Source organism: Anser brachyrhynchus (assembly GCF_964034855.1).
Source record: "Anser brachyrhynchus genome assembly, chromosome: Z".
Classification (NCBI taxonomy): Eukaryota; Metazoa; Chordata; class Aves; order Anseriformes; family Anatidae; genus Anser; species Anser brachyrhynchus.
The window spans coordinates 75,181,027-75,202,954 of NC_137697.1; the positions used below are offsets into that span (position 1 = coordinate 75,181,027).

Here is a 21,928-nt window from a genome sequence, read left to right on the forward strand (position 1 = left end):
CTGTCAATGATACGCTAATTTGTTTATTTCTGAAAAAAATGTGTAATACAACAAAGTAAGCTGTTTATTTCCATTGAAATATTCATCTTTTTCAAAGTATTTTGAATGAGCTATATAAAACACTGTTGATTTTAATTTTATGAATATATGTTAAAGGCTTTTTTTCCAGTTCTACAATCATCAGCAGTTTTTTTGAAAAGAAAATGTGAGATATAGAGTTCATTTTATTTCTGGGATATCTGATGTCACTGTGTTTCTTATGAGGGATATCTTTCACAGCTTGCAATGCAATCATGGCAATCTTTTCGCAAAATGTCAACAGAGATAGACTTTATTAGGCTGCAGTTCATCCCATCTTGAAGCAGACATCTACATATGGTAGGATTAATCATACCCAGCACTGACAGGGGTCCCAAGGCAACTGTTTCAGATGTAGATGTTAGGATGTGAAAATGTAGGATAAATCCTGCCCTAATAGCTTACTAGTATGGAAGTAATAGCTTACTAGATCAGGAAGTCATGTGGATGAATACAGTTAGTATTTACTTAATTATAATTATTTTGTTTGTGTAGAAACATATTTAAGATGATGTATAGAGTGATACAATTAGAGGAGAACTTAAATGTAATTCTACAAAAATTCGTTACTCATTTCTTTTTAACAGGTAATTATTCTTGGGGCATCTACCCGGAACTGAATTCCGACACTCCAGTAGAAAACAATCTGCTTCCCAATTCAGTTTATTCTGAGTCTCCACCCGCTGATGGAAAGATGAAAGTAACTGTAGTACAAATAACAATGGCTTTGGGAAGCCTAAAGAATATTTTCACTCCTCTCCTGTTCCGGGGACTCCTGTCTTTCCTTACCTGGTGGGTTGCTGCTTGTCTTTTTTCTACAAGCCTTTTTGGGCTTTTCTATCACCAGTACCTGACTGTGGCATGAACAGATCAACTGATAACTGCAACGTCAAATTCTAGATACAAACCCAGGTACCCAAGAGGAGATGAAGATAAAAGAAGAAAGCTATATATGAAGAGAAAACATATCAGATTTTTTTTTTAAAACTCTTCGTCTGTGTTCTCAGGGTGAATATTCTTAAAATGTTTAAAATTACAACTGGGTTTGTTATTTTTGTTACCGAGATGGTAGGTAACTAATTCAATTATAGTAACAAGACTGACATTATTGTGTGGCAGGTATTGGTGGCATGCTGAAAAGATACAACCTCTTTGTATCTTGGTTTCCATTGAGAAGATGTCACCCTCAACAATTTGTGTTTTAAGAATCAGCTGTCAGTGACTGAACTGTGTAAGTAGGCACTGGTTATGCTGATGATGGCTGCCTATTCAGTTAAACCTTGAAACTGAGCCATACAATGGAATATGAAAGGGGATTTAAAAAAGTTCTGTTGGATAGCTGTTGATCACTTTTCTCCATGAAAAATGAAATAATCCAACAGGACAACAGAGATACTGTATATTACAGTAAGAAAAGTTGTATAAAATTTAAATTTAACATGAGATAAACAAGTGGACCTGGCAGGTATTGCTGCCTAAATATTATGCAGAAATGCTTGCACAGTGAGGGGAATTATTAAAAAAAAATATATATATATATATATATATATAAAAAAAAAAATACAGTCCCTGCAGTCATTTTGAAGTAATGGCCATCTGTATTGGTGCTAATATTGATCCACAGATTCCATTTGGATCTTTTAAATTTCTTCTTTTTAGGTAATAGATAAATTCCATTGAATTCACAAAATAATAGACGTAGATTAGTGACAGCATTTAAACATTTCAAAACAGTTTAATCCTGCTGACTAAGAGTGTATGTATCTGTAATGTACATATAAATATATATTATATATCAAATATATAATATATATGAAGTTACAAAATACGGAATCTTTATTTTAAATTGCTGAATGTATATTACAAGGCCATGGGAGAGGTATACATGTGTGTCTAGTTAATTCAAGATCCCATTTGAAATGAAAATTAAATTTGTTGAAAGTTCAGTTGAAAGGGCTATTTGATTTTGGTGCCTCTACAAAGGTACTTAGCTATACTAAAGAACTTAAGCTATTTTGCAAGAAAAGATCAACTTCAACTGTTAATGTTAAAATACCAGCTCTGTCAGATTGTCTCCTTTAGCCAGTGTAATCTGTGTTAACTTGGCCGTATGGTAACAAATAATATCTCTCAGAAATAATATTTTTCTGTGTAATAAACAGTTATTGTAAGGAGGAGCAAAGCATTAACTTTAAAAGTTTTGCTTCAGTGGAGGGTTAGACCCTACATATCAAACTGTTGTGAAACAATGAATTACAATGTTTTAGATGTTTTGTGTAGTTGGAGAACAAAAATGGGGATTCATATGTAGTAGCTTTTTTAAAATGTTAATATTACACTGCAGAGTTCAGTGCTTTTTTTTTTTTTTTCAACTAATACTGGCTACTTTTCTGTTACTGTTCTTTTTCTCTTGAATTTGTGCTTTGGCATATAAGCATTTATAAATGGAAAAGCTTAAATATTTAATATGTTGCAAACCTGCCATATGGGAAAGCAGACTGTCCATGAATGCAGAAAATTCAGAATTTAAGCTGGTGATAAATCGTCTTGCTATGTTGAATGCCTTTTAAGTTATTTATTAGTTTATTAAATTGCATTTACTGATACTAGGAGAAGATTTGTGTACACCAGCTAGTACCTACTGCATGCATTTGGGATGTCTTGAAACACCTTGCATGATTCAAACGGTTTCATTGCAGTGTAGTATTTCAGTGCTATTGGTGCTGCAAGCTTTGTTTTTTCACACCGACCTTTCATAATTAACAGGGAAAAAGACTCAACTGTGTGAATTAACCTAAAAAATATTTGACTTCATAGGTTCAGGTCTTGAAACACTCCTAGGAAATGTCATTCAGATGAATAGAATAACAAATTATAGCACTGGGGGAAGTATTGTATCTGTTAGTTCAAGATATATCATTAATATGAAAATTAGTAAGGTCAGCTTTTTAATTTATAGGTAGGCATCCAATATTGATGTTTTATTCTGGAGAATACTTAAACAATACAGTGCAGTTTGATTCTGATTGTGAACTTGGTCCAAAAAGCTCACTACGTGGATGAGATGTATCCTATTGCTGCAATCTGAAGGACAGGAATGAACTTCCAATACTGGAGCAGACTTAAAAATAACGTTAGATAACAGTTTCCTTTGGCATAGCTACATATTTTGAAAGCTTGTAGTTTGTAAAAGTGAACTGTAATTATATCAGCAGAGCTTTTGATGAGGAAGCACACTGTCTTACTCTTCAGGTGTCGCACAGATCACATGGAAAATATGCACGTGGATGTTGCTAGCATTAAAATCAGCACTTCTGTCCCTTGTTCCACATTTTGTTGTTCCACAGAACACGATGGACGACCTTCTGGTCAGCAATTTAATCCGAATGGGAGGTGGTCTTTCTTTGGTTTCACTTAATCATTACGTAGGTCTAGGAGGTTTACTAAAAACTAACATACAGCAATAAACATCTTTGAAATGTGACAGTGAAGCTAGAGGGAGTATATTGCCATAGTTGTGAGCAGTGCATTTTACAACTACCTGATATGCTCAAAAATGACTTTTAAAGTAAAACAGCAGCCTTGATAGTCCTTACTTCCATGAATATTATTTGAGCCTCCAAGCAGTATCTGCTCACTTGTTCAGGAAGCTCTTTTAAATCAGCAACTGGCAAATGCTTCCTCCAGTCCCTACACCCCCTCCCTGGAGAGCTTTATCAGCAGCTTGGGGTTAAAAAAGCAGCTTACAGAAATGGAAAAGCAAGTAAAACCTGTCAGAGAGGTTAGTTTTTATTCAGGATTCTTAAATACTTGCTTTTTCCTCACTGTCTACTACATTTCTGAGAGATTTTAGAAGGAAAGATTCTTCTGACAAAGAGTCAACGTGTTTTTTTTTCTTCTTCTTCCTTTTTCCTGAATTCAGAACTCCTTTTATCACTCCAGTACTGTGACTTGTTGGCCTGACACTTCTTTCCTTCGATCCACAGCTTTTTCCTACATTAACCTACACAGAAATGACATAGCTAGATTAGTTAATGTTGTTTGTATTTTGATTTTTTATTCTTTTGGTTTGGTTTTAAGTTTATTTATCATTGCAGGATAAGTCCCTTTAAATAGTTTAAATAACTCCAAAGTCCAGCTGAAATACAAACTTGCTATCAGTTGGTTAAACACTGCGCTTCTGTGATGGAAATCCCTTTAGACAAAGTTAGGATAGTGCTAAATCCAGGTCTTCCAGCAAGATTCAGGGAAACCCAAGTGTAACACTTGCTCTATTTCTGAGATTAGAGAAATTGATTAGGAAAAAGAGAGGACTGTAACAAGCCTGTTCTTCCACTTTGCAGGTGACGTTCTCAGGCAGCACTTGACCTCCTTTGATACCTTCTCAAGCTTTAGGATTTTCTGGGTGTTGAAGGACCTGTGGCAAACTAATTTTTTTTTCCTCTTCCTTCATGTTGATTCTCTCGCAAGAGAATCGACAGCTAAAGTAATAATGGAGAAACAGGTATTATCAACACAAGAGAAAATCCTCGTACAGACTGATGTGTTTTAGAAAATTAATTTCTACGGCAATTGCTCTTTCCCTTCTGTTAGTTGCAAATCCTGGAAGACAAGTGAATAGAGATGTATCCTTACCTGGATTGTAAAGTCAAACTCACCAACAAACAAAAGTGCCATCAACATACATCAGCACAGCAATTAGGTAGCATAATTTCAACGTATAGAATGGGTAGTGAGTACAGAGGTTTCAAGTAACTTCAATGAAATAATCACAAGTTTGTTTACTGTGCTGTAACTAACTACAGCTAAATGGCAACAGAGGTCTTGGATTTAATGCATAGAGAATTTAAACTATCTTAAAACCTATAGAAATCTTACAGAAGGCCCTACAAGATTAAATGCCTTGTACATTTTTATTCTTAAAAAAACTATTCTTTTGAGCACTAGTTTGTTTTTCGTGGGAGATTTTGGATGGTTTTGAAAAGTTATACTTTCAGTTTTGCCATTTGACACAATTGGTGTATGTTAGCCACAAAAAAATCATCCCACAGATAATTTTGTCCCTACAAAGTAACTAGAATGTTGTGGCTGTGACTGAAGAATTAAGTGCACAGTAAAAATGGGAAATCATGAAGGGAAGTAAGGCCAGAGAAAATAGGATTTCTCTTGGAGAAATCTTTCTTTTATGGCTAAGCAAAATCTTAACAGCGGAGGGCAAAAGCAGGTCATTTGGATTTTAAGTGAAATACTAAAGGTAAATGTTTACCGTTATGAGTAAATAAGACTTTCTTCCAGTACCTGCAGCCCAAGTCCTAAATCCCAAATGATGATTTAAGAACAATATTTTGACCTTGCTGTTAGTTGCTCAGAGCTTCTAGACAACAGGTATTGAAACCAAATAACCTGATCTAGCCGAGCAAGCTGATGCAGAGTAGTCAGTCTGTGCTGCAGAGTGATTTCTTGAAAGGTCTGCCATGCTTTCTGTCTTTGGCAGTGCACGTACTAAAATCGACGGTGTATCTAATCTTCATTCTCAATACTAGACAGAAGAGTTTTCACTCTGTGGAAGAGATAGTGAGACCAACATGTTATTTAAAGGCTGCTGTTATTGAAGTCCGTATATGCTGCACTTTTTCAGGTTTCTTGCTGTGGATTGCCTGGAAAGTTATGCTGTGCTGCACACTGTTTTGCATGCCAGTGTGTTTGTGTTTTTATTACTTTGGTTTCAGTGGCATTTTTAATGGAAATTATTTTTAATCCTGTTACCGTGGAACATCTTTGCATTTGTCATTAATACCAGTGCCTGCAACTAGAAGTCAAATACTTCTACACTCAATTTTTTTTTTAAAACTTGGTGTCCAGGCTGGAGTGCTAACACATACACACTTTTATATTGATTTGTGGAATCCACCTGTAAATACCAAACTTTTTTCACATCATCACAACATCAATCCAGAATAAGGGAGGAAGTCCAGGTTGGCAGTATTTCAACATATTGTGACTCTGCTATTAAAACAAACAAACAAAAAACAACTAGGTTTTACAAGTAGCTTTTTACAAACTCTTTAGTAGTAGGTCGTTTTTATTTAATTTATTATGCTGATGAGTTTTTTTTTAAGCCTGGCTTAAAATATCTTCTGCTAAAGTCAGCCTTTGTTCTCTTTTCCTTTGTTCACTTTCTCTGTTCACAAATCAAATTTTGCTTCCCATGTATATTTTAATTTTCAAGAATGTATATTTAAAGTATTTTTGATAAAAAGCCAGGACAACAATAAACACTCCAAAAATTTTACTTCATAAGGTACAGTTCACACCCATGTCATGACATGATAACAAATGTTTTTAGTTTTCCCTGTCTTCAGTCATTCCTTTGTCCTGTTGTTAACATTCTACATGTTCTTAGTTTGTAAGGTTTTCTAGGAAGAATACATGGAGCAATATTTCGTAATAGTGATCTTAGGAAACTTTGTCTGATGTTTCAGTCATTCCATTTATGTGAGCCAATATTAATGTAAACATGCTATCAAATAATCTAAGCCTAAAAATTCTCATAGATAAACTTGTTACAGATTGCACAAGGAGCATCCTCCAAGTTGTAAATACTTTAAATTAATGTCTCTGTTGCTGGGACCAGACATAAATTCAGTGCTGTTGCTTTGTTAAGAGTCTTTAAGAAAAAAGCACGTAATACTGCCTACACTACAACAAACCTCAGAGTAGAGGACTCCCCATCCTTCATTTCAGTATTTGCCAAATGGACAAGGCTCTGATATTATTTATGTACATTTTAGCTTCCTACGTCTGCTAAATTACTGATACAAGGTGATTTTGATAGTTAGAGCTTTGTAAGTATTATGATTGGCATGCTTCACACTGAAGGTGGTATTAGATGACAGTTGCATTACATAGACCTCCTGACCAGTGTTGCATCACCTGCGTCAAAACAAATAATTGCATTTGCTCTGTGCATTAGGGGTTCGTTGGGACTTACGGACAGGAGAGTGCAGCACAAGTTGGAAAAGCTGAAGAGTATTTGAGGTTTTGTTGGCTTTTTTCTTCCTTTCCTTTCCTTTTTTTTTTTTTTTTGTTTAAAGTCAGTGTGGATAATACCTAGGTGCAATTACTACAAATAATAAACAGTGTACAGAAACATTGCATTCTTTTTGTGCACCATAGACTGAAGTGCCTAAACATGGGTGGTCTGTAAAAGGCATGCTTAAAATTTGTTGCATCTACTTTTCTGCTTATTTTGCTAAATAATAGAAGGTCAGCTTTTGGAAAGAAAATGCAAGGACTGCTAGTCCTAAAAAGGGGATATACTATAAAATTATTTCCATAAAGCTTTTGTTATGTAGAATGTCTGTGTGTTTGTAAACGTTATTAAACACTGGAGGCAAATAAGATTTTGTAGAAATCTTTTCCATTTGCATTACTTCAGTGATATTCTAACAGCTTTGCCTACCACCTGATTGGTAATGTAACACCCCACTGCCACGTATACATTATTTTCTTCCTTTTTTATGATTGAAGGAAGGGATGTGTGCGCAACTTTGAAACAGTATAACAAAGTTTTTTAGTGACACCCTTGATATTGCTTACGCCCCAATTCTGCAGCAAACTTTGGCCAGGTAAGTAGTTCTGCCTGAGTTCAGAAAGACTGCACTGAGGTTCGCCACATCCTTGTGGATTTGGGGTACAGGGAGTACAAGAGAAGCTGCATTGTAACGTGGCTGTCTGGGACCGAGCAAAGAAAATGCACGAGTTCTGTGTACCAATTTCACAGAGTGCTTTCGGGGTATAGAATAGCAAAGTCATCCTTACCTGTAAGCTAGTTCCCTGCCTCTGAGCGTGGTGAGCACTGAAGGTGAAACAAGACTAGTCATATTCAGCAGGCGGACGGGGGAAAGTGAAGGAACAGTAGGTGCCTATCCCTGAGTTAATTATGCACCCTAAATGTGAAGTGCTTGTAAACTGAAACGGTGTTACTGGTTTAAATCTACCAAAGGAAGCCTTCCTCCAAGGAAGCCTTATGAAACCATTTTGAGCTTTTAGCTCTAAAAAGTGGCTTTAGCAACCTATACTGTATGTAGTACACTGTTTGGGAACGCTTCCTCCAGTAAGTGTGCTAAATGCTTCCTTACACTGTGTGTAAGAAATTGTTGCTTATTATTTGACTGTGGAGCATTTACTAATCTGTCTTTACAAAGTCTTGTTTGGTAAGTCTTAGTATGTATGTGGCAGCATTTTATTAATGTCGAAATAGTAAGAATTGGTTTGTCATCTAAAAACCTAAATCCTTTAACATCAATAAATGCTGCTAAGTGAAAAAAGATTATACTTTCTTGTTCCCCTAGTCATTCTGGAGAGATGTTATATATATTTTTTTTAGTAATGCACACATTCATAAATTTGTATTTATGAGGTACTAGTGGTAATACCACAGCAAATCTAAGAGGAACTGTGATACCTGCTGTATATCAACTGCCCCATCAACTTGCTTGCATTTGTAAAGCATTGATCCGTATGAGACATTTATTGTCTACTACAGTGATGCTGATATAGTATTTTAGTATCCCTACGTGTACTCTGCATGTCTTGCATTTGTGGACTGTAGAAGGATAAATTGTTTTACAGTACTTACTCTAGATTTAAAAACCAAATCCATTATTTTATATAGTATTTCCCACATCCAAAATAGGACAATTTCTAAAGCCAAAGATCAATAAATGTTTATTGTCTTATCAGTGTGGTTTTTTCCTATTTTGATTAATACATCCCATTCGTTATGAACTCGTACAAAATCTCCAGGTTTGATGAGAAACGTGGTAACCAAACTTTATCCACTCAGTTTCTGTACTAGCCTATATTATCTTTTTTAGAAATACTTGTGTTGATTTTTTTCCCCCTCCTTGCTTGGGGTGCAGCAGAATAATCACTTTTTTCCAGTATAGATACAGACTGCGGGTAAATTGCTATTCATATGATTAAGACAAAGAACCACTTACAGATTTTCTAAAACTATTATGGTCTTTTCTATTTGTGCCATCCTAATAGCGCTAAGAAGCAATAGGCCTAAAAAAGTGGTTAGTAACATTTTTTTTTTAATACATGATTTTTGGAATATTGATTTCGGTTATGCATGGCTTTTCTTTCTGGGCACGCACACATTGCTACACAGTAGATGGATGAAGCAAAAACTGCTCAGGTAGTTCAGCAGCACCAAACATCCTTGAGAAAACACTCTTCTTTAATCTACAAGCAAAACTGTATTTAAAAAACAAACGAACAAAACCACTTTGATTAAAAAGGAAAGTCTGGCTGCAGAGAAAGGAAAGTGCTGCACAGTCCCAAGGACGAGCGATAACCTTTCCTATTGAGCAAGGATATTTTTGTACTTTACAAGCATCAAAATACATTGCAGACTGTGAAAGCTTCTATCAGTTTCCCAAAGCCACATGTCTTATTAGCAATTTTGTGATATTGTCATATATTATGGCCAGCAGCTTTGGAAAAGAGAAAAATTGGAACACCATCTTAATTTTGGGTTGGGAGTGGGGATTGAAAGTGTGTTAAGATAACTGAGCTGTGGGACCTCCTTCTGAAAGTGATCAACCTGTTACAGATAGTAGGGTGAGTTAAAATCACAGGAGGAAGGTAATGAGCTGTGGTGGGATTTGTTTGTTTGGTTTGGTTTTATTTGCACAAGCTGAGAACAGCACTCTCAGCCATTTGCTTTCTCCATGCAGCCTGAAGCTGTCTGCCTTGAGACTCTGCAGTCCCTTAAGCTTTGCAGTAGAATGGATGTTTAGTCTGGCTTGTATAAACTCAACAGTTCTTATAGTCTGTGATTCTATTTCAGACAGCGTATTGATTCTACTTTGCTACTTCAAGTTAATCAGCGGGTGTCGATGAAGGGTATGTGATTCTCAAGGTTTATTCCAGGCTAAGTTTCAGTGCCCTATGAAGTTTGTTGTATTTAACCTTCAAAAGGACTTCGGCATGAGCAAAATCAGATTATTTGAGCTGCTAACTCTACAGCATCTAATCTGTGTGTGCTATGACCACAATAAGTGCTCAAGTGGTGTATAGCTCAGGCAGCCAAGCAGTTGTCTGGAAAGTCCTTCCATTCATCGGCTAGACACAGCTCTGGGTCTCGTGAAGGCATGTGCTCTGCTCTTCTAGCTCCTCATCTGCTCGGCAGTAAGAAGCTCTCCCAAGTCTTGGCAGCACGTTCCTGCAGCAGGAGGGAACCTGTGGTTTCAAGCATTTGGTGAAGTCCTGCTTTTGAACCCAGAAGCAATCTGCAATCTATCTGCAACCTATCTGAAACCAAACTGATCCAAAGTGCCTTCAGCGAGGAAAGTGGGCAAAGCTGACTCCTGCTGTAAAGTGCAAGCATGCATCATGGACTGGTCATCACGGAACAGCTGGGGGACTATACAACTCTATGAACTGTGCTGCAAGAGTTGTGTGGTGGAGGAAGGCCTGGAAGCATACACCAGCAGAGAGGGCAAAACTTTGAGTACCTGGCTGCTGCCAGCTGTTCTGGGCAGGATGGAGAAAGCAGTGAGGGAAGACCTTTCTGTTTCAAGTCAAATGCATGAAGAATTTGCAAAGAAGATGTAAAACAATTACTGTTGCTTTCCTGGTATGGCACGCTGTTGCCTGATGGACTGCATAAGGGACACAGCAGAGGCTGGGAGGAATGTTCTATGTAGACAAAGGGCAATGGCCACAGCAAGTGTGTCACTAATTGAAATGCTGCGGCTGTGTACAGCAGTTGTTTTCTGGATGTTATCTTGAAGAGTGGTTGCTAAAGCACTGTTTCTAAGACATTGTTACCATGTCACCTTCCCAGAGAAGGAGAGGGCCCTTTCCTTTCCCTGAGCCTCATTTATGGGCTATGTCTCATGTTAGAAAGTAATGTATTGTCCTTGCTCTGGAAGTGAGTGAACTCTTCAATATTTTGTGCCACTCATAGGAATTAAGTGTTTGAAGACATCTCTAAAGCACAGTTTGCTGAGGATTAGTGATTTTACTTCCTAGCTGTGCAGCATTGGTGGGGAAAGTCTGGGGAACAGGCTTCTTCTCCATTCTTGAAAAGTGGGGCCAAAGTCCAGTTCTGTCTCTCCTGATGGCTGAAAGGAAGATAAAACACCCTTCCTGAATTACGAAATTCACGTCAGTCTGTATAACTAACACATGCCGAGTATTTCTTCGTATCTGTCAACTTTGAGCACACTTTTTTCAATGAGGGCACAACTCACGTGGTTTACATTTTTATGGGTGCGTATGGTATGGTATGAATAGTCCTACACTCGTCAGAAATTAAAGAGAGGTAGGCTCTTAGTTGGGGTTAGATGTAGCTGATCCAGGAGCACAGGCGTCCAGTTACTTCCTGTTCACTTGGGAGATGCAGGGAGGAGGAGATAACTGCAAGCTTTGGCCCTGAAATCCTTCGCTTTCCTTGTCCCACACATGCTGTTCCGCCCACAGGATGGCAGTGGCTGCGCCAGGTGCGGCCTGCACAAAGATGGAGGTGGGGCCTGGACGGGAAGCGCAGCTTTCAGAGAGCAGAGAGCTCTCTGCGGCGTGCAGGAGGAGGCCAAGGGGTTAAAACACCTCGCTGTGGAATAAAAACTCTTTCATCCTCGGGGAAGGATGGGAGCCAGAGACTGGAACCTGATGGTAGATAAATTATAACAGTAAACAGTGCTGTTTTAACAACATCACTACTTACATCACGACCGGCAGAGGTCAATTCTCCACTGGGTTGTCTTCAGACAACCTCTGTGAGCTGCTGTGGGTGAGCAAGTTATTGCTTTCCATGCAGTGATAGCCAGCAAAAGGTAAAGGAGATGGAGGACAGACAGTTAAAACGATGTTTGGTTTTCTTCTACAGATTGGGATTGCCACAGTGCATTGGCACTGCTGTAGTGGGATCGCCACAGGGCTGAGAGGAGACATGTGGATTTAGCGTTTCTTTAACACATCTGAAACACAGAATATGTGCAGCCATATGTATATTGCATGCTGTCTCTCTAGTAGGATACTGGTATCTGAGAATAGAAAATGTTTCCTCTGGAGATTTCTTTCTGTAAAAGGTGCTGAATCTTCCTGCATGCCAAGAGTGGAGGCAGGACATCACCCTTACAACATTAGAAGTGTAAGCCTTCAACTCTTGGCTCTGAGGTTCAAATCTTACAACCTGAAATTTTCAGGTAAAAAGTAGAGCAGGTGAGTTTCTGAGATAGCTGATACATGAGTGCCCAAGGACTGGCACCTAGATTCCAGCTGGATTTTTCTGGGGCTTTCCACATGGCAGACCTCATTAGTAGGAGAGGTATGGCTGTTGTGGTCACTGACCTCAAGTCTGAGCTGGTAACTTAGGTTCCACTTCTCTTAAATGGAAGTGAGAAATCTGGAGGTGAGAAACATTTTTGTTCTTTTCCCCCTGCTTTCGTTGTTGCTCTTATTAATAATAATTAATTTGATTACCATATGGATTATTTGCCTTTTGATGGCTGTATTACTGAGACAGTTGTTCCACTGTCAAGAAACGCCACTTTGGAGCTGTGCCCTCAACTCTCTCCCTGCAGCCCCATCTTTTCATTAGAACCTTGCTCGAGAAACTCAAATATAATGGCTTATATTTGTATGTGTATTAGTCATATACGTGCATACATGTATGTGTGCGCGTGCTCCTATGTATTTATGCACATAAACATGTATGTATATGGGTATGTACTTTTACATATAGACACCACCCCCATTCTAGACTCCATGTCTTAACAGCAAAATGTTCACAGTCGTCCTTTTGAAACATTTACTTGCTTCATGCTCTTAATCCATATGTTCTATTTTCCTTCAGAAAATCTCATGCTGGATTATCTCAGAGACCTTAAAGGCAAGAAAGGTCACATCTCTTGCTTTCCTTTTCTCTACCAGGCCAGTTATGTCAAGGAAGGACATGAGGCTGGTTTGGTATGATCTGCCCTTGGCAAAGCCGTGCTAGCTCCCTTGCGGCTGAATCCTCTCAGGTTGACAATCCACCTGGCTCTTTGTGTGTCACCCCGCACCTGAAAGTTGTTGCTGTATTTCCTTGCCTTCATTCCTATGGAGCTGCTGAGCCTCCGTGAGCTTTCTGGAGGAGGCTCTATTAGGTGGTGCTGTGAGCACACAGGGGAGCTTTTTTGGACCCTCCTGGCTGCAACCTGCATGTAACACCTGCTGGTGTCCCGTAGCCTTCGTTCTGTGCGCTGGCCTGCCACTATGAAGAATAAACAAAAATGATAAGGAGCAGCCCAGTAGCTTGTTTAATTTCCCTATGAAGCAATATCTACTCTTTCTCCTTCTGATTTTCCATGTCCCGGGGATACCCTTAGCTCTCTCAGTTCTATCCCAGCCTACCTGTTATAGCTCTTCATGTTTCCTCGTTGCCACATGCTGCTGCATGGCTGTGTCTGTTCCAAGCCTGGCAATGAAAGAATTCCAGCTTTGTGGCTTTCTCTGGTTCCTTTTTCCCCTCCGTGGTGCTGTTATTTATCCTCTCTTTACTCCTGCTAGAGAAGGCACTTTTCTTACACACATGAGAGAAGAGAGCTGCTGCAAGATTCAAAACGTCCTGAAGTCAGCTTGCAACACAGATTTATCCTTTTGAGAAAGTGTGTGAAGTCATGTTGCTGCCTTTTGTAAAACCCTTCAGTCTGTCCACGCCAAAAGTTCCTGATTTTGTCTATGCAAACACAGAGCTATTCTAAATTATAGAATAAAAAAAGATAAGTTGTCTTATGACAGAAGTAATAGTTGCCTTTAGCGATGCTCTTTATTTTTACAAGATTTTGATGAATACAATGTTTTCAATGTGTTCTCCAAACTAGTTGGCACCACAAAAAGTTGTAAGTATTTTTCTCTCCATTGCAGACCTGGAGCAGAGAAGGAAGTAGCCTTTTGTGGAAGGCCACATACGTATTTGTTTCTTTGTGTCCTGCATTAAACAGGACAGCTCTTCAGCAGGTCAGAAACTGCCCTGGCACTTGGCATATTTGCTTAAGTAATTCAGTAGCATTTCTGCTTTTTAACGAACAAAGTATGTTACATTAAAATTCCTCCAAAATACTGAGAAATAAGTTTTGAACTGGTCAGGGCATGTGCTACTTACATGAAATATCCTTCTGTTTTATTCACTCTATAATTCTGTTTTTACTTCCACCTGCTATTTCTTTTGATTCAACCGCATAAAAGTGTAAAAGGTTTATTGTTATTATTTTGCAAGCTCTTTGCTGTGAGAGGACTATTATGTCTGAGAAAATGACTACAGTAAGCTTTTCTTGTACAAATGTTTTGTATACTTAATAATAAAAAAATAAAAATGTCAAAATGTTGAAAGAAATTTTGTCTGCTAGTGCTTATGTGTTTCAAAGCATGTTCTGCTGTAGATGAAAGTGCAACTGGTAGAGACCGAACATATTTATTTACTGGTGGTTTCATCATTCTGTATTCAGATACAAGTGGCACGTGGCAGCACCAGCATGAAAATACGGGATTTTAGAAGCAGCACCAAGGAAGCATATTTTGATTGCTGTAGGTGAAACATAAGAAAATCAAAGCCTAGAGAATACAAAGTAATTGAGGAAAGGGTAAATTGCTGATGAAGTGAAGAGGATGAGGATAGTGGGCTGAAATCTAGCCACATGCTGGAGCATCTCCCTGGGCAAAGACAGCTCCTCACCCGTTGCCTGCAGGTACAGCCTCCGTGTCATGTTTTTTTGCTGCAAATCCTTGGTGGTGTGAGCTATGGTCAAAACACCTCCTCTCAGGAGGCAGCCCCCAGGGCTGACACCACACTGTAGCGAGACATGCAGCTTGCTTCCTGGGCTTGGGATCACAAAGAAAAGCCTCTGGAAAAGTAATACAGAAATTACAAGAGTTAATATCCTGGTTTAATTTTGTGTCTGTAAGTGACCTCCTGTCTCAGAAGAGTTTCCTAGCTGGGCATGTGTAATAACTTACATCTATGTACGTATGTATTTTCACCACCATTTCATCTCTGGGACTAGCGATGAGGGAAAGAATTTGACACTTAACAGTGTAGCGGTCACCTACAGCAGGAAGCAAGGGAGCATGGAGGCAAGTTTAATCTCATGCAGTTCAACAAGGAGAAGGGCAGGGTCCTGTGTTTGGTTACGAACAGCCCGAGGCACCAGGGGGCACCCCGTTGGAGAGCAGCTCTGCAGAAAAGGCCCTGGGGTCCTGCTGGACACCGGGCTGGACAGGAGCCAGCAATACTGCTGTTGCACATGAAAGATGCTCGCTATGCAAATGACCTTTCTTTTAGAAAATTTTAAAATAATTAACTTGCTTTAATATACTTCTAGCACGCCATCCAATAAAAAAAAAAAAAAAAGTTTTAAAATGAAATTTCCATTGCTGAACAAACAAAATCACAATTAATCTGAATTAGCAATGTCTATAGTTTGTTTAGTGGGTAAATATTAGACCACTGTATAGCTAGAAGACAGAGATTCACAGAGCAAAGCTGTCAAAGCTGCCTACCTCAGGGGAAGCCTGTAATTCTGTGCCGAGGCCCAGGTCATGATTTGCAATACTTTTAAACCGGGGTGTATACCCACATGGCAATGTGGGAGATCAGACACAGGTCAGTCCTGTGTTCAGGCATGGCAGTGTCAGACCCATTCCAGCGTCCTGCTCCAGTTCTCCCCAAGGTGACTTCAAGGGCTGCTAAGACCAAAATCCACCCCCTTATCTCAGGCTGGACACTGCCCCAAGGACGAGGAACAGCCCAGGAGATGCCAGATTCTCCCCCATACACACACCTCATGGGCAGAGATGGGGGTGGTGGCATGAAATCCACCACGTCTGTGTCAGAGTTACGTTGGTTCTCCTGATTCCTGGAGCAGCTGCCTTTCTCAGCGCTGTTTCTAAACTCCTGGGAACACCTGACGAATGTTATTTGCTCAGTCATGCACGCATTTTTCTCTTAGGCAGTCTCCAGCAGGATTCCTGTTCTGGTCGTGCTTCTTCCCATGGTTTTCTTGTGCTCTGAGTGAATTAGAACCGATGGCATGCTCCGACACCAGCTTCCTGCATTTTACTGATAAATACAAATGGAGCTCTACACACTATGCGGATGGGAGGTTTGTGAGCAGACCAGGCATCAGTATTTTTTCAGTCCTTGCTGAATCAAAAGGAAGGGATTTCAGTTAATTTTAAAAGGCAAGGAAACTTGAATTGAAACCTTTATTAGTTATTAGGATTTAGCGATGAGTTTATCATGTCATTTGACACAAAATGTAGTCCCCATGTTACTGTGAAATGCTGGCTTCAAACTCGCTGTAGATCTCAAGAATGATCCCATTACAAACCGATCAGCACCACGTGGAGCAGTTCCCCAGGGGTCTGAGCCCTCCCTGGGTTCACAGTGTGCCCTCCAAGCTGCTGCACCCATCTAGTTTGTAGCTGGCCCACTGTGCTCATTTGGAAAGGAAAAAAAATAGAAAAAATAAATAAAAATTCTCTGCTTCCAGTCCCAGCAGGGTGCTCAGTTCTCCTCACAGCCATCCCTGTTGCTTCGGCTCTTTTAGGCAGGAGAGTGCATGTGTACCACACCATGCTGCTGTGTTACAACAAGCCTCGGCGGGACGTCTCTCTTCAGAGGCATGAGAAGTTTTTGCAGTAACAGCGTATGCAAAAGTGCAGACACTTGGCAACATCTGCTTGTGCTTCAGCAGTGAGCAGCCCAAGAGAAAGTGTGCTCTAATAAAGAATGAGAGCCAAAGTGTCAAACTGCTCAGGGGGCTAAAATATACTTCAGTCACATGAATACCTGTGGAAAAAAACGGTGTTATTTTAGTTTAGTTTAGTTTATTCTAGTTTAGTTTATTCTAGTTTGGTTTAGTTTTTCTTTCTTTCTTTCCTTTCCTTTTAATTTAATTTTATTTATTTTTTTTAAGTGCACAAGCTGAACAATCTTCCCATTTTTTTTTTCTTAATAAGAGTTTTGTATTTACATAATAATACTTTTTAACTGAGGTTGAAAATATTTTCACGGTCTTTCATGCCATTATGAAATTTCCTTGCCCACACACTGATTTTCTTTTGGTTTAGTAGATAAACTGAGATATCCACTATTCACACAACCTGCTAGTTGTGAAGAGCTGACCTAGACAATTCAATGCTGCTTTCTGCTGTGTGGTGCAAGTTATTGGAAAAAATGTTAAATTTAGCATATTTAGCATATACACCTTTCAGTACCTGACAAAACGTGCTTCAAAGTGTGCATCTTCTCCCTCTTCTCCTGACCATTAAACATTTTCATTATGTCTGGAGACATCTCTGGAGATTGTTAAGCCCCTTCATGGATATATTTTTGTTCGTGGGGTGGATATTCAACAAAGAAAGCCTGTGAGATTTTAGTCAACCTTGCCAAAGTTAACTGTGAATTTCTTTTAATCCACACAGTTTTTTGAACTTTGCATAGGAATCTGAAAAAGGATTTTTTTTCCCTTGCATTCTTATGACCTTCTTTTTATTATTATTATTATTTTTTTTTTCACTTGGTGAATAACAAAAATGACAAGGGAAAAATACAGAACAATTTTACACCTGAGATTGAAGGAGCTGATTACCATCATTTTGATGATGTGCCTTTTATACATCTGTGGTGGTTAAGAGACTTTGCGGTTTGGAGCATGAGCACTTTAAACCGATGCAAAATTATTGAAGAGCTGCAAATTTTATAAAGTGCTTCAATTTGTTAGTGACTCAAGCGGCATTGTAAGGAGTTCTGCAGGGCTTTTAGCGGCGTCGTATGCACAACCTATAAATCTCCCTGTAATCTTCCCTCACTTTCTCTTTTCCTCCCTCTCTGTGTGTTGCTTGTAAGGCTCCCCCTGCTCGTGCCAACATTTCTGTTCCATGGGAGAGGCTGCTGCTCATGGCCACAATACCAAAGGCGTTCCCCCTTTCTGTGCAAAAAGAGGCTGCACTTCACTCTCACATGCTCTAAGAGCAAGCAGTTTGCAGAACTAACATCGGAAAAGAGGTTTGCTATTGGAGAAAAGCATCCTAGCACATGTGAAAGAAAAAAAAAAAAGAAAAAAAGAAAAAAGGAAAAAGGAAAAAATAAAAATAAATAAATAAATAAATAAATAAAAGTCCCTGCTAAGTTTTTACTTTCTTACTAACTCTTATGGTCATGAAATTACTTTCTTTTTTGAAGTATTAGGTATTCTGAAGAAACTGTCTCCTTACACGATGGCATGATTTGGTTATTCTGAGTGTAAATCACAGCTTTTTGTACATGCTTTCCTTCACCATTCTTTTTTTTTTTTCTTTTTTCCCCCACTCCTCATTTTGCAGAGCAGCGTGAGAATGGTTCAATTTGCTTAGCAATCTCAGTTGCTCATCCTAGACAGCCACTAGTGCTGGAGAGTGGTTGTTTTACAATACAAAGTTTCTCCCTTAAAATAATTAGGAACATTCACGTATCGCATCAATAGTGCGTCCCCTCTTCAGTATTATACACAGTCAAATTTCCTGGCAAATTTACGCTAAGTTTTCTGCAAAAGCTTGATTATTTTTTCAGCAGTGCACATTTGGAATGACCTGCGTCTTCCCTCTCACCTCTTGCTTTTGACTTCTGAAATCCAGTGTCTGCTTAGATGTGATTGGACATAAATTGCATTTTGTCTTCTGAATGAGTATAACTTGTCTGGATTACCCTGGCAAAATAATTTTGTATATGTCTCTCTGGGGATGTGTACTTGTGTCCTGGGGGACTGGCTGGAAGCAAGCACGAGCACTTTGGTTCCCCAAAACTGATCATAGAATCATAGAATATCCTGAGTTGGAAGGGCCCCATAAGGATCATCAAGTCCAACTCCCGGCACCACACAGGTCTACCCCAAATTTTAGGCCATGTGACTAAGTGCACAGTCCAATTGCTTCTTAAATTCAGACGGGCTTGGTGCAGTGACTACTTCACTGGGGAGCCTGTTCCAGCGTGCGACCACCCTCTTGATGGGAATTTCCTGATGGGAACTTCGCCACCACCTTCTTGATGGGAACTTTCAGATGAGGGGAAAAATAAGTTGCAATCTGAGCCAATATTCAATAAAATTTCTGTTGGGATTTGCCCAGTTCTATCCACAATAATGAGTCTATAGGGATTTCACTTATTAAGAACACATTAATGAATTAATACCACTTATTAGGAACACATTAATGAATTAACACGTGACTACAGATTTGCCATACTCTGTACAGTTATGATACTGAAATAATAGCAATAAAAAAGCGGCAGTCTGTTTTTATTTGTAATCTTTGAGACATCTGATCTTGTTAGCACTAACTATGATCACAGAGTTTGAATGAAAAGTTGCAATAAGCCAACCACAGTCATGCCAATCCTGTGGGCTGTAAATGATGAAGAATCCTGCTCTGGCTTCCTCCTGCCTTCAACAAGTCAGAGCAACCCCTCTTCTTCAGTGCCACCCCGGAGCCTCCAACAGCACAGTTTTACAGGCTGCTTGTAGTGCGACCTCCTGAGCTTTTACTCTGTCACTTGTCCTCTTTTTCTGCCAACATTATTTTCTGCTTATGTCTTCTCATCGCAGTCTACAACTTCCTCGCGAGGGGGAGTGGAGAGGCAGGCGCTGACCTGTTCTCCATAATCACCAGTGATAGGATCCGGGGTAACGGTGTTAAGCTGAGGCAGGGGAGGTTTAGGCTGGACAACAGGAAGAGGTTCTTCACAGAGAGGGTGGTCGCACACTGGAACAGGCTCCCAGTGAAGCAGTCACTGCACCAAGCCCGTCTGAATTTAAGAAGCGATTGGACTGTGCACTGAGTCACACGGTCTAAAATTTTGGGTAGAGCTGTGCGGTGCCAGGAGTTGGACTTGATGATCCTTATGGTCCCTTCCAAGTCGGGATATTCTATGATTCCATGATTCTCTGGGTTGTCTGTGTGGCTCCGCATGATGACAGGTATCTCGTACCACTTTGTAGCCATAACTTTCACTCTATGATCCTATTTCAGAAATTAGCAGCATTATTCATGGTCACCTCGGGCATGCCTGTCTGCTCCAGCGACGTCTCCACCCAGCCTGTTCCTGCCTTTCCAAGCTCCTGGTCAGTAGCCTCTGACTCTTAGCTCTGCAGGTTATGGTTGTTACTGCCCCTGCACTTGGACCTCCAGCCCCTCCTATGTACAAGTATGTGCAGAGCTGTACGCATAAACGAAAAACAGTTGCAGAGGAAGGAAGCACAGTCAGCAAAACGACTTGCCCCCTGACACCGTGCTCCCTTCCCGTCCCGTGGGTGGGTGCAGCAGGCAGCTACCCCGTCCCTCATTTCAGGTCCAGCCGCTGGGTCGTGCCAAGCCTCAGTTTTGCTGCTTTCCGTCAGCCTGCTCACCAGGTGTGCTGCAGAAGCACTCGCTGGGGCCTGGTGGAGGCCGAGGGAGGACCAGGGGGAAGACTTCAGCACTTCCAAAGTGTTATAGCCAAGAGGAGGTGGAAAGGAGTTAACCCTTTTTCTCACTGCATGAGTGGCAACATCGGTATAGTAAGCTAATGGCGCAGAAAGGGGGAGAAATGCAGCAAAATAATGTTTATAGCAAAAAGCGTAGGCAGTATTTTCACCCAGGCTGTTACAGCTGCTCTTGCTTTTTTCATGGTGCCTGAAAAGCCTCATGCTGAGACATGCTAGAGAGGTCCCACGAGCCCTCACACTGCCGAGCCGTGGGGACTGCAGTGCGAGCTCCGACCTGGGCCTGGCACCACGGGCCTCCAGGTCAGTTTGCTAGCAAGGTACACACAAAAGAAAAAAACAGGCAAGAGAGGAGTAAAGTGAGAAGTGAGGTTTTGGGGTACTTGTTGCTACATCTCTGGAAAGCCTTCTGGAAACCTTGCCCTGCCCCTTGAACGTGTTGCACCAATTTAATCAATCCGTTCCCTGAGATGTTTTGGGATGTAGTGCTCAGGGAAGGCCTTTGGTAAGACCCCGCATGAAGGGATGGCGTAGGAAATGCGATCCTCTGTAGTGTTTTGGATGTGTCAAGGCTGAAGGGCCTGGGAGGATTCAGGCATGAGCGAGGCCTGCCTGTGGCCTGGCTCCAAAATGCTGTCAGTCACAGGGCCAGGAGGGCGGCTGTGCCCCAACACCTGCAAGGAGCTGCAACAAGGGCTGCTCGTGTGCTTTATGTTAAGTGTAATTAACTATGCTTAATTAAAACGTCTTAATTGAGCGTGATTGGGTATGCTCAGTTAACAAGCTGAAGATGCCTCCACATCAGACTAAACAGAGGTGTTTTGGGAGAAGCAACCAATTAAGGTCCCTGCTTCTCTGTACGTGTAATCAGGTTTTTAGCCAGAACATTTCAAGGAAAGTCTGACTTACTGCAGTGGATGCTCTGGGGGATGTTCTAAGTTGTATAATTTCAGTGTGCTGCTAATCCTTAGTGGCTTACAGTTTTAGGAAATGACGCCCCTAGACTCTAAGTGAACTCTGCAGTGACTGAACTAAACAGCTGTTAAAAAATAATAATAAATAGGAAAGAGGAGGACATCAGCCTTTTGTTTCCTGCAGCTGATGGCTGTAGGGCTAACCCCAGAAATAGGTCGTTTGTTGTAAAAATTTGGTATTTCTTAGCTGCGTGGGATGTTTGCTGTTAGTGAATAAGTGGCATTGACTTTTTTGGTGTCATCATGGCATCACAGCATCACGGCAGGGCACGTGGGGTGCCAAGGGGCTGCAGCTGTCAAATGAGGAGCCGAGGAGTCTTGTGTTTGTGGGACCTGAATTTGATGGACCCTTGAAGCAAGGGC

The 21,928-nt window shown here is 40.3% G+C and overlaps 1 protein-coding gene across 2 annotated transcripts in view; it reads left to right on the forward strand.

Moving 5' to 3' along the window:
* Positions 1-8,408, forward strand: part of TMEM161B (transmembrane protein 161B) — a 39,637-nt gene extending 31,229 nt beyond the window's left edge. For both annotated transcript variants that reach the window (XM_080573586.1, XM_080573585.1), the window contains one exon: positions 666-8,408. In XM_080573586.1, coding sequence (XP_080429712.1) covers positions 666-943 — 278 coding nt within the window. In that variant the 3' untranslated portion in view covers positions 944-8,408. The remainder of the gene's footprint in view (positions 1-665) is intronic.
* The last annotated feature ends 13,520 nt before the right edge of the window (positions 8,409-21,928 follow it).